This window comes from Talpa occidentalis, unplaced genomic scaffold, assembly GCF_014898055.3.
Source record: "Talpa occidentalis isolate TD23 unplaced genomic scaffold, MPIMG_talOcc4v2.1 talOcc4.5, whole genome shotgun sequence".
Classification (NCBI taxonomy): domain Eukaryota; kingdom Metazoa; phylum Chordata; class Mammalia; order Eulipotyphla; family Talpidae; genus Talpa; species Talpa occidentalis.
This window is the reverse complement of record NW_023604861.1, coordinates 41360642-41374682: the sequence shown is the minus strand read 5'-3', so window position 1 is coordinate 41374682 and position 14041 is coordinate 41360642. Positions and strand designations below refer to the sequence as shown.

Below are 14041 nucleotides of genomic sequence, written 5' to 3'. Positions count from 1 at the left end.
CATCAATGAACACTTATTGCCATATGTCACTGAGGTGTTGTGGTTCTGAAAGTAGGTGACTGATACAAGGGAAGGGATGGCAGTTAGGGAGTGATTTACCTGATTTTTGGACATGATGAAGTTGAGACAGCTAGTGAAGAAGTTGAGATAGCTAGGGTAGGACTCAAAACCTCTTATGTTCTATGAATCATTAACCTATTTGTGGCTCAAGATATAAGTATAGATAGGATAATCCAAATAAATATGGATAGGATTACCCATATAAGAGTGCCTGAAACCTGTGGAAGACCTATATTTCATGGAACCCTTGAAGCTGAGAAGGAATGCTCAGAATATCTGAAGAGAATAAGGGAATAATGGTGGTGTGAAAACACCTGGCTGGTTAGAACTGCCAAAGGCCCCAAAGAGGTTTTGTAAACATGTTTAAGCTCATTTGCAAATGAAGAAAGTGAGGCTTAGATAGAGTAAGTTTGTTATGTATGATCATACTTCCTAGTAAACAGCAGTAAGGTGAAATAACTTATCTCTTTGATTTTTAACCCAAAGCATTATCATTTTTATCATATTATCTTTCTTCAGTGTATATTTCTGATGCCCATAATGTATTATTAAAATATTCTAAAATATCTTTTACTATAAAATATTAAGACCAAATATATAATTTTAATGTTTAGAATTAAATGAATGTTTTAAAGTAAGAAACATACCACTCTGGGCTTCCGTTGAGATTATAAAATAATTTCATTTCTTTATTGTATGTTTCCTTCTATCATGCATCATTTTTCTCTATATTTGATAAATATATTTTTGTTAAGTGATTCTACATGCACTATGGATCAAAACAGTGACTTTTCTCTCATGTTAAATATCATGAATTAATAATAGTGTTGAAATACATTACAGAATGAACTTCATGAGCTTGAAAAACAAATAGCATCTGTCTCTGAAGAAGCTAAAGAAACAGAAAGGCAAATTTATCAGCAAGATGCTACCATAGAGAATACCAAACTTCACTGTGGAAACCTGGAAACTCAAATTAGATCCTTACATACAGTAAATGTAAAGCTTAAATTTGACATAGAAGCAGCTCAAGAAGAGCTTGAGGAACACATGATAAGATACAATGAATATTATGCAAAAATAAAAGTTCATAAACATAGTCTTGGGGATGTAGAAAGAAAGTGGCCATTCATGACTGAACTCCATGAAAAACGAGATCTTGTTAAAAAACTAAAGACAATGAAAGAAGAACTTATGCAAGATCTCCAAAATCCAGAAGGAAATTGGATGAAACAAGTACAGGTTTGATATATCACTTACCAAGCCTTTTTCTGTCATTCTTTTTTGCACGTATGCTCATAATTAATAAATATACCGTTAACTTAATAATATACCCATCACTACTCTAACTAGATTGAGAAAGTATTTTTAATTTCTTGGATAAGTATTTAAGTTATGCAACAACTATACCAAATGTGCAAATGCATAAAAGAAATGTCCCAAGTTCCCTGTAGATTAATAAAAATATAGAGTCAAACAAAATCACAGTGAACAATTAATCCATTTATTACAGGAGGTAAATGTTTAAACAAAAATGTTTAAACTCTAGTTTCTCGAGTAATGGATCCAGAACAGTTCAAATCAATTTAGTATGCTTAATGCTGTTATACAAACAATATGAATTATTAATTGCACCTGAAGTATCTTCTATATTTTGAAGATAGTGAAAGGTACAAACTTAAAGTATCCATCATTTTTTCACTAGAGAATTTAAAAAATATTTTTTCCACTTTGCTGGGCACAACCACTTTGCCTTATGTCTTATTTTCATATGGATTTTATTTCAAAAATTTTAAATCTAAGGTTTGTTTGCTTAAATAGCCATATTTTGATTTGTTAAAAAAATAGCCATATTTTTACTCTTTGTACCTATAGAAGTAATATTCTAATCCTATTCATCAAAATTAAATATGATGGCTACCTTTTCTTAAGTTATAGAAACACTGATATGTGAATTTATATTGACCACTCATTGCTTAACTTGTATATTTTAAATTTTCTAAACATACAGGAAGATATTACAAAATTAAAGGATAAAATTAAATCTGTAAAAGAATCTATCATTGAAAAATCTTGTTTTCTTGAGGAAGAGAAACAGACACATGAAAAATTAAGAAAAGAAATAGAGGTAAGTCATAATCATCTGGCTTTGAATGATTTATGGGATCATTTTTTAAATTTATAATATATGCATGCAACTATTTTTCTTACTGCTTGATGAAAATTGATCACTGATAAAAAGAGTGATACCTTTCTCAAAAGTTTTCTAAAGAGAATATATTAACATGGCAGCAGATTTTTAGTAATTCTTCTGAGTTTTTTTACCCTACCATTTCTATATCTCTTTAGCCATGACCTTATGGACCTTGGTAGAGTTCATGGTCATCTTTTGCCTGGATTATAATTTTCTTTTGTTCTAATTTTTAATGTTTTCAAACATTTTGGGCTTTGCATATTTCACTTTCGACATTGTTCCCTTTTACATTTTTGGTTCAAAAAATGAAAGTGAATTTTGAATTTCAAGCATTTTTATAAAATATATATTTTTGGTATTTTTAAGCCATAGCTAAATAAAAGAAGTATTTCTAAATATTTATCCTAGGATGCCTTTTCCCCCTGTCTGTTGTTTGTCTTACATATTTTGGAAGAAGGAAACTAAAGTTATGAGAGAATAGATAAGCTGTGAGTTATTAATGTAAAAATTGGGAAAGTAAAATACAAAGCATAAAAAACCAAAGTCTTTGAATACAAAACATTCGGCAACAATCAGTGCTTTTTATTTCAAGATTTAAAAATTGTTCTTTACCAATTCCAAGAGTTTTCAGGGGAGAAAATCTAGACAAGTTAAGACATTTTTAGCAGGTGATTACACATGTGTGCACTTAAATATGTCTACATACATGCACATGATTCTACACACACAAACATCTGTGCACACATAGAAGATTATATAAATGAAGTATACATATAATTTTGCAACTGCTTTACTTGCTCAATAACCAGTCTAATAGTTTTTTTTTTCAGATGAACCTACTTCAGATGAACCTACCTCATTCTTTTTATTTTTTTTTAAAGATTTATTTATTTATTTATACAAGCACTGGGGACAGTCAGAAGCGCGGGAGGGTGAGAGAATTCACCAGAGCCAGAGGGGAGAGCACAGCAGGCAGACTGACGAAGTAACTGCTGAGGTGAGCAGAGGGCTGCAGGAGAGGTCTGCGCTCCATTTGGGACCTTTGCCCTTTGGCCAGGGATCGAACTGGTGCTGCAGAGGCTGCGGGCAGCTTTGCAACCCAGTGCTCAACCACTGCGCCACCGGGGAGGCCCTACCTCATTCTTTTTAATTGCTGTAAAATATCCCACAGTATAGCTATACCTTAAGTTATTTAAGCATGCCACAATTGATAGGCATTAAATGGTTTCCAGTGTTTCACTGTTAAAAATAGTGTTGTAATAAACATCATAGTACTTACATCCTTGCTTCAAAAAGTAGAATTACTGGATCATAATATAAGGTCCATGATCTTCCTATTACTTAGTATAGTCTCATAAAAATAATTACAACTGCTACTCTATGACTGCTACTAATAGCATCTTACATTTGAAATCACTTTATGCTCACTCTTTTATTCATTCTTAACCCCATTCTCAGGAGACTGAGTAAATATTAAATTTGGCCTTATTGGGAGCCTCCAATTTCTTATAAACTCCTTCCAAATTTTGTTTTTTACTTAAACTGTACATGCATGGAAGGTGAGGGGAGTGTTAAAATGCCAAGGAACATAGAAAAGGAAACAATCACTTAAAAACTGAGCTAAGATTTCAACATCAGCCTACTACACTATCTTCCCACTTAACTATTAGAATAAAACTCAATACTTTTCAATAGAAAATAACAGAATCTAGAGTTGACAATATTTACACAACACATAATTAATAAAACTTCTTAGACGTGAAAAAACAGAAAAGTTGTGTCCATAGCTAATAGAATAGCTAATCAATAAAAACAGAATCACAGTTGACCTAAAAGTTGTTAGACAAAGACTGAAAATTTAATAAATATCTTAAATATTCTATAGAAAAAGATAGATATAATGGATAAAGAGGGAATGTTAATAATATATGATAAATAAATATTAGAACTGCAAAAATATTAGAAAATTGTATTGGGTAGATATAATAGCAGGTTAGAAACAATAGAAGACAAGATCTTTTTGAACTTGAAGGCAAATCAGTAGAAGTCATCAAAGCAATTACACAGAGAAAGAAAAAATAATTGCAAACAATGTGTAGCGCCTCAATGACCTGTGATTTAATGTTAACAATGTGACATATGGATAATTAGAATCATAGAAGGAGTCAAGATTTGGGAGGGGAGGAAAATATTTGAGTAAATATTAGTCTCAGGCTTTCCAAACTTGACTAAAACGTAATTCTTAGTCAAGGAACTTCACAAACTACAAGCAAGAAAAATATAGAGAAAACCATGTCTAATAAAATTATGTCCATACTACTGAAAACCAAATTTAAAGAATTTTTTTTAATTTTTAAAAAGATGTATTTTAAATACTTGCATATGAATGCTCATAGAAGCTTAATTCATAATAGCCCCAAAATAGAAACATCAGAAATGTCCCTCAAAAGCAGAATGATTAAACAAATTGTGGTATATAGTCACATAATAGAAAATATTCAGCAATAAAAGGAATGAAGTACTGATACACACAACATGGGTATACAAATTTGTCAGAGTCATTGAACTTCACACTTAAAAATCTTTGCGTTGTAATTCAACAAAAATATTTTACAACACTTTTTATTTTTTTAAATGAATTTTATTTTTATTTTCCCCATACAATTGCAACCCCCTTATTTTGACCCCAATCCCTCCCCTCCCCGCCCCCCACTCCCCATAGAGTATCTCTGGTTCATAGTTTTTTGTTGATTTTGATTTTCACTTTCTTATAGTTATTCATTTTGCTGGTCCCTTATTCAAGTTTTCTAGATTCCTGCTATGAGTGAGACCATCCGGTATTTTTCTTTTTCTTTCTGTCTTATTTTGCTGAGCATGATCCCTTCCAGCGCCATCCATGTTGCTGCAAATTGCATGTGTTTATCTTTTTTGAATGCTGAGTAATATTCCATGGTGTATATGTACCACATCTTCTTGATCCAGTCATCTATTTTTGGGCATTTGGGCTGTTTCCAAAGCTTAGCTATTGTAAACAGTGCTGCTATAAACATAGGGGTGCAGGTGCTCTTTGAAATTGATGTTTCTGTATCCTTTGGGTAAATACCTAGGAGTGGAATTGCTGGATCATATGGAAGCTCTATGTTTTGTAGGTCCAGAAATCTCCACACAGCTCTCCATGGTGGTTGGACCAGTTTGCACTCCCACCAACAGTGCAGAAGAGTTCCTTTTTCTCCACATCCTCACCAACATCTGTTGTTGCTAGTTTTTTTAATATGTGCCATTCTCACTGGTACAACACTTTTTTAGATTAAACAACTGAAGCAAAGAGAAATTAATGATATGTTCAAATGCCAGCAAGTGAGCTCCAAGCCTTTTAAATAAAGCATTTTCTCCATGGTAAAACAATATCACTATATGCAGAAATTCTGAACAATAAAGAATTTCACAGTATACTTTGCAGAATCTCAAAATAAGGCAGCACTTTTTTTTTTACACAAAAAATATTTCATTTTATTTATTCATTCAATCCCTTATTGAACTCATTCTGTGGCCAATTACTCTTTGGGGTTCTGACAATAATGTAGTGAACAAAATAAATGGAAAAAAATGCCAATTCTCATGGAACTTATGTTTTGGTTGGAGAAACAGACATAAACAAAAATATGTGATATGTTGTATGTTAGATAAGAATAAGGTTAGGGAAAAAATAGAACAGAAAAGGGCAATTTATAACGTGATACAGGATCAAAGAACGTGAAACACAACCATACACAGGATAGTGATGTGTCAGTCAGATAATAGTTTAAAATTCCTATTGCCGGGGCCTCTCTGGAGATACAGGGGTTAAAGTTTCAGCACTATCAAGCTATTGCCAGCCACTGCAGCCTGAGTTCAATCCCCTGGAAGGGAGCTAACCCATATGGCACAGCAGACCTCTCCTGATTCACCTGCTGCTCCCCTCAGGTGAATCTTCTCACCCCCTGCACCTCTGGCCTACACTCCAGTCTTGTATGCATAAATAAATAAAAATAAATCTTTAAAAATAAACACAAAAAACAAAATTCCTATTGCCCACTGAGAGCCTTAGCAATTGTAATGTAGTCTCTTTCACGGTCGCAGCTTTATATATCTCATGTTTACCCTGTTTCTTTGTAACATCATCTCCCCTTGTACTTGATTTTAGCCTGTGTTGTTTTATTCAGAATGAACCTTAAGCATATAAAATCCACTGCCAGTGCTGCCAATAAGAGCCCACATCAAGTGATTGACCTGGAAACAAAATTGAAATTGGTTAAGGACTACAAAAGTGGAAAACCAGTGATGGTTATTGTTTGCAAGTCAGACATGTGGCATGCCACCATAGCTATAATCTTGAAGACCAAGAACAAAGTGACAGAAGCTATCAAAGTAACTGCTTCATTGAAAGCAATGAGACTAACAATTGATGAGGGCCTATATCAGAGATGAAGAAACTTCTGGGTGCCCTGGATAGAAGATCAGACACACGTTATCCCTCTCAGCACCATGACAATCATGACAAATATAAAACGTTTGTTCGCAAGAAGAGAATGGATCTGACTATAATGTTGAATTTACTTTTTTTTTTGACTGCTAGCTTGAATTGTTTAAAGGATTCAGGAATCTGTATTCATTACATAAAGTGAATGGTGTGTCTGTGAGTGTCGATGTAAAGGCAGTTGAAAATTTTTTTGAAACTGAGAAGAAATATTTAATATGGACAAAAATCTCTCTATTTGGAACAAGATATCTGACAAGATTTTCATTCACAAAGAGACCAAATCAGTGGCAGGCTTCAAGACTTTTAAGGAGAAGATAACAACCTTGCTGGAGGGCAGTGTTGCTGGCTGCAAATTAAAACTCTTTGTGATCTGACATAATGAGAACCCCAAGTTCTTTGAGCATATCAATAAGCAAACACTGCCAGTATACTGCAGGAGTAGTAAAATGTCATAGATGACCCAGCTCCCTTTCCAGTGTGCTCTCCTGATTGTTCTGCCAACAATGGAATGGAGAAGTACTGTTTGGAGAATAACACATACTTTTCAAGATTTTGCTTATTGTTAATATTCTTTTTTTTGGGGGGTCATCTTCATCCTAATGTCAAAGTGGTGTTTCTCCTGCCACATACTACCTATGTGACCCAACCAATGGATTAAAGATTCATAGCACCTTTTTAGATCTACTACCTGAGATCTTTGCCTAGACTCTTGCTGCAAATGAAGACGATACTGAGAGGAAACTGACACAATTTTGGAAAAATTACAACATCTATAATATCACCAAATAGAATAGAAAAGAAATGTCTAGAGTGGAGGTAGTGAAGAATAAAGTAGTAGAAGATGAGGTCAGGGTCAGATTCAGATTCTATAGGCCTTGGTCTCTTTGTCACTGTGTTTTGTAGGCACAGCTTCTACAACATTATTGCTGTTATTTCCGCCTGGTTAGCAACAATTATTAAATGAGAATAGTTTCCTAGGGGGGGAAAAAAACCCTGTGTTTGCTGCAGAAGGACTACACATTTGTTCACATTTGAGTATTAAGACACACAACAAAGTTAGAATATTACCTGTAGAGGTTGAACAAAGGGCTAACCTTCAAGAAGGTTCACGTTGTGACCTTTGCCTTTATGAAGCCACTTCTTGTCCCAACTATATTTTAGCTTTGTGGGTTTAGAAACGTAATCTTGTTCATATACTAGAACTGAACAGACAAGGAGAGATATTAGAAGAGTTTACAGAAAATTGATATATAAAACTCAAATGCCAGTTTATTAATTTACAATAATAAGCAAAACCCTCAAGAAAACAAGAGAACTTAACATTAGGCTTGAGTGCTTCTCCCAGTTAGGAAACTACATTGGAAGCCAAATTATCACAAGGTTGATTAGTAAATATGAAAATCTAGTCAGCCATCTGAGTTTGAGCATTTTTTACCTTTGGGCACTGAGGAGCCAATCTCCATAACAGGTTTATATTTCTCAGCCAGCCAGCCCTTGAATGGCAACGACATTCACTTGCCTATTTTTGTGCTGCATAATACAAAACTGATGATATATTTTTTTCTTTAGATACCTTAATACCTTCTGTGACATCTAGCTGTGACTGGTGATCAAGAGAGAGTTCCACTAAGGGGACTACACATTTCTTATCTGATACTTTATTAGCTTTATAGCTTATCTATTCAATAATTTTAGAAGCAGGTTAATATGCAATTAACCAAATTTATTAATTAACAAAAACTTATTCCAGTTATTTTTTTCAACTAATTATTCAATGAACATGTATGTAAGCATATTCAGTGACCATATTTTTCATGTGAAAGTAGTATATGGAATATATAAGTGGTTATATAGTAATATGATATATATCAATGAGCATATAGCCCCTTATATATTCAATGTATGAAAAATCTTTGAATATAGCTTCATTTAATGTGATGATGTTTTAATTTATATTAATTTATTTCTCATCCTTTTAGTCATTTTCTATTTTGTCAACAAATTAGCAGACCTACTTTACTAACTTGAATGAATTATCTGAATTTGCAGAATCGACAAAAACTGAAAACTTAAAAGATGTTTATAGCAATTATGTGATATGTTAGTTTTAAAAGTTTTTATTTGGTTTTTATAGCAGTACTTTGAGATGCTTAGTATCTCTGCCCTAGTTTCCCTGCTTCTACTACATAATTGTGTTTCAGTATAACTGACTTCCTTTGTAATACTCTGTTCATTTTATGCACTTAAAAATATTCTAAAATCTTCATAGTTTTTACCATATTGTCAAGAATCCATGGCATAATAAAGGTGAAGAAACCCTGAGTAAGTAAGGGAGAAGATGGAAAAGGAAGAGGAAACCTTTGCAGGGCAAAATCAGAGACAGGATTCACCATATAAAACAATTTGAGTCCTGTACAAGGCAAATGGAAGGGTAGAGAGAAAGAGAACTAAGGACAGAGGTTTTTTGTTTTTTTTTTCAGTTTTTTTTTTAAGATTTATTTATTTATTTATACAAGCCCTGGGTACAGTCACAAGCGCGGGAGGGTGAGAGAATTCACCAGAGCCAGAGCGGGGAGCAGAACAGGCAGAAGGACCCAAGTATACTGCTGAGGGATGGGCGGCAGGAGAAGTACACTGCTGAGGGGAGCAGCGGGCGGCAGGAGAGGTCTGCGCGCCATGTGGGACCCTCCTCTGGTGGCCGGGGAGCAGCCGGGGATCAAACTGGTGCTGCAAAGGCCGAGGGCAGCTTCTCAACCCAGTGCTCAACTGCTGCGCAACCAGGGAAGCCCAGGACAGAGTTTTAAGGGCCTGAAATCCCAAAGTTTTATCTCCTTGTGCCCCCCATATCTATTAACTTATTTTTGACAAATGGGTTATTTTGATAAATTTGTGAATTGTTGTTTTGACAAATTGATCCTAGAACAAACTGAACTAGAACCACCTTTTTGACTTGTTAGAGCACTTCCTTAAATAGATAGAATGAGGAGGTAAATTTTCTAGTCAGGTTACTCCATCAGTTTGTTTAAAAGGGAGTGTTTATATACTTTATGCTCACTAAGATAGTGATGATAATAATTAAAAAAAAAAGATAATAGCAAGTACGGTGAAGCAAGTGGAATCTTCACACATTGCTGGTGGGAATGTAAATTAGTGCAACCATAGTGGAAAACAGTATCGAAGTTCCTCAGGAAATTAAAAATAGAATTGCCATATGATCTAGCAGTTCTGCTTGTGACTATATACCCAGAAGTATTGAAAGCAAAGTCTAAAAGAGATATATGTATACCAATGTTCCTGGTACCATCAGTCACATTTTATGGCTAAAAAGTAGAAACAACCCAAGTGTCCATCAGTAGATGACTGGATACACAGAGTGTGGTTTATATGTACAAGGGAACATTATTCTACCTCAGGAAGGAGAAGGGAACTCTGATGCGTTCTAAAACATGAATGAACTTTAGAAACATTATGTTACGTGAAAGAGGCCAAGTCACAGAAATACAAATGTTGTGGATCTACTTATGAAAGTTATATAAAATAAAGAGACAAAAAGTGGAATGGTGGTGATCAGGGGTTGGGCAATGTAAGGAATATGGATATATTGTTTAGTGATTATGGTTTCAATTTTTCAAGATGAAAAGAGTTCTGGGGATGAATGGTGGTAATGGTTGCTAACAATGTGACAGTACTTAATACCATTGAAGCCTATGCTCAGAAATGGTTAAGACGGTAAACTTTATGTTATCCATATTTTACCACAAAACACTTTTTAAAAAAAAATATTTTTTTTAAAGATTTATTTATTTATACAAGAACCAGGGTACAGGCCAGATGTGCAGGAAGGTGAGAGGATTCACCAGAGACAGAGTGGGGAACAGAACAGGCAGAGTGACTGAAATACACTGCTGAGGGGAGCAGCGGGTGAGACAGGAAAGGTCCGCAGCTGGCGGGGATTGAACCGGCACTTTAGAGGCTGCGGACAGCTTCACAGCGCAGTGCTCAACTGCCTGTGCCACCAGGGAGGCCCAACAAAATTAATTTAAAAAGAAGACTAAAAAAATTGAATAGGCAACTTCCCCAGGCCTATTATCCTATTAATTTAGAAGTTCATTTAAAACTATGTGCTAAACGTAAAGAAAAACTATGTGTTTCACACCCACTAGGATAGTTATGACCAAAAAGACAGGTAATTTTTGTGCAAATATGAAGAAATTGAATCTTGATGAAGGAATGCAAAAATAGTACAACCACCTTGGAAAATAGTAGGCAGTTCCTCAAATGGTTAAAAATAGAGATACCATATCACCCAGCACTTCCACTCCTAGGTGTATACCCCAGAGAAATGAAAACATATCCCCACAAAATCTTGTACATGAGTGTTTATAGTAGCCTTACTCATAATGGCCAAAAAATGAAAATAACTCAAATATCCATCAACTGATGAATCAAATAGAATGCGGTGCATCATACCATTTTTATTTGGCATAAAAAAGAATTATGTATTGATATATGCTAACAATAGATGTCTCTTCAACACATTCTGCTAAATGAAATAAGCCAGTAGCAAAAGACCAGTTACTGTATGATTTCACTTACATGAAATCTGAAGAATAAGCAAATCTATATGAAAAGACAGTAGATTAGTGAGAGCCTAGTGCTAAACATCGGGGGTGAGAGAGTGAGGAATCACTACTAAGAGGTACTAGGTTTTGAGGGAGGTTATGAAAATATTCTAAATTTAGTTTTGGTTTTTTTTTTTACTTTCTCAGGCTAGCACCAAAATCCTTGCATTTTTCACTGTGCCACCCTATGTAACATTTTCTGGCTCAACATAAATATTGATCTACTTAATGGCAGGGAAATCACCTACGAGATCCCAAGATCTTTTTAGATCAATGGGTCTATGTTTTAGTGAATGACATAATACAGGAAATGAAATCATTTTCTTAACTGGTAATTGTTCTGATAAATAGAGGGCACTCCTTTGCAGGTGCTTCACTAGGATTCAAATGTCAAACACCATGATCACTTGCTGAATTAAACCTTGACTGAATTAAACTTCCTAAAGTTTATTTATACAAAAATAGGGACAATAGCCACATCCTAAGATGTTATAAGAACTTAATTATATGAACAAAACTCTCAGCACAGTAGTGATATGTAATGTGTTGAATAAATAAGTATAATTACTGTTTGTTTTGTTTTTATTATCATCATTATTTATAGTGAGTAATTTCTAATCAAATGCTTTTCCCTTTGGAGTAGTCAAAAGATCCTTTATGGCTGTTTACCATCAAGCCCTGTTGACATGTACTCTTCTTTTAATAGGTACAACACAAGAGATATGGTGCGATTCTTAAGCGTTTGCATTGTCAGGTCAACAAGCTTCAGTCAAATAGAAGACAGTGGCAATGGAACATTCAACAACTGGAAAAAACTGCAGCTGAACTAAGAAAACGTATTGGAATGAAAGATTAACATGGCCAAGGAGTAACGTAGAGCACAGGCTATGTCAACAAGGATTGTGGGACAGAATGTTGAGAAAATTCTTTGGATTCTTAACAACCACCATAACTATCAGAGGTCTACCTTAGTGATAGATTTGTTTCTCTTTTTTTGAGTCAGTCATATATTTGTTAAAGTGCCTTCCTACCCTGCAATTAATAGCAGTAGATAGATAACAGAAGTGCTAATACAATAGTGGAAGATACTGTATGACTCTTTTGAGTGTGTAACATTTCTTCTCATGACTGCCTACTTATAACATGTTGCCTTCAGTATTACATGAAGTAAAAATGCAGTAAATAAACACTTGAATTTATAATTATTTAAATTATCAATAATTTTTAAAAAAATTGTCTATTTCAAGCTTTATTTTTTTAACCACCACTTTCATAGTTGTCTGCAAATATTGACATTTTACAGCAATGTTTTCTCTTTTATCCAGAAGGTAGCATTCATTAGTCTCTGTTATTAAATAACCTTTTTAGAGTGTACAGCATAAAACTTTTGCTCAATTTTTGAAGAATTTTTGCAAATTCTTCAGTGATAAGAACAATACAAAATAGTAATATTCTGAAGCTAAAGTTGAAAATATCATGTAAGAAAAATATATGAACTCTCAAAAGAAGAGTGTTTACCGGTATAGACTAATGCATTTTTTTTTTAATTAAAAGGTTCACGACAACCAATCAAAATTTAATTTGTCCCTTTTATGGTAAAAAGGTCTTCTCATCACTACACTGAGTACAATTTTTAAAAGCAGAGATAAAATATTAACTATGGAAGGTGTCATTTTAAAATATTCACTTTTAGGATTTAAGTACTTCAGCACAACAACATCAAAAACGCATTGCAAGTACATTTTCTCCTCACTTTTATATGTATCTGAAATTTGGGAAGAGTTTAGCTGATATAAAACTGACAATAATGTTGTTGTGTTTAACAGTAATAGTCTTACAAGTTATGACTTATGACTAATAACTTCAAATGGCTTTTGCTGTAACACAATAAGCTTTGGTACATGACTCAGAAATGCAGCTAAGAATAAAAACAGATTAGCCTCAGATTGTAGAAAGAACCCACTATGCTCAGCTGATAATAAGCCTGAACCAAATGCGGATTACATAAAAATATTTAAATGTACTTTTAGTATTTAAAATATTCTACTTACAGTTATACTTTGTAATTTCATTAACATTTTCCAAAAGAAAGTTCTAGTTTTCTAAAATCTTCTATAGAGTATAATAGGTTTCAAAATATTTGTATTTATATTTTTTGAAGTTTATTTTAAATCAAGATATAAATAAAATAAGTTTAATCTGCTTAAGCTAATATTCATCATTTGAGTAATTTTCTTTTTTTTTTTTTAAACAGTTCTTTTTTTTTTTTTTTTTAAAGATTTATTGATTGATTGATTTATACATACAAGCACTGGGTACAGTCAGAAGTGCGGGAGGGTGAGAGAATTCACCAGAGCCAGAGCAGGGAGCAGAGCAGGCAGAAGGACCCAAGTACACTGCTGAGGGGAGCAGCGGGCGGCAGGAGAGGTCTGCGCGCCATGTGGGACCCTCCTCCAGTGGCCGGGGATCGAACCGGCGCTGCAGAGGCTGCGGGCAGCTTCGCCGCAACCCAGCACGCAACCACTGCGCCACCAGGGAGGCCCCATTTGAGTAATTTTCAATGTAGTTTTCTAAAGTATCCATGATGACAAAACATGTACCTATTTTTAATTTCATGGCAGTTGAAAGAATAATTTGAAATTATTT

General features: G+C 34.1%; 1 protein-coding gene across 4 annotated transcripts in view; it reads left to right on the top strand.

The window, feature by feature from the left end:
* The window catches only part of CCDC122 (coiled-coil domain containing 122), a 30392-nt gene extending 16915 nt beyond the window's left edge, over positions 1–13477 (top strand). For all 4 annotated transcript variants that reach the window (XM_037526974.2, XM_037526973.2, XM_037526970.2 and 1 more), the window contains 3 exons: positions 904–1302; positions 2072–2188; positions 12102–13477. In XM_037526974.2, coding sequence (XP_037382871.1) covers positions 904–1302; positions 2072–2188; positions 12102–12251 — 666 coding nt within the window. In that variant the 3' untranslated portion in view covers positions 12252–13477. The remainder of the gene's footprint in view (positions 1–903; positions 1303–2071; positions 2189–12101) is intronic.
* The last annotated feature ends 564 nt before the right edge of the window (positions 13478–14041 follow it).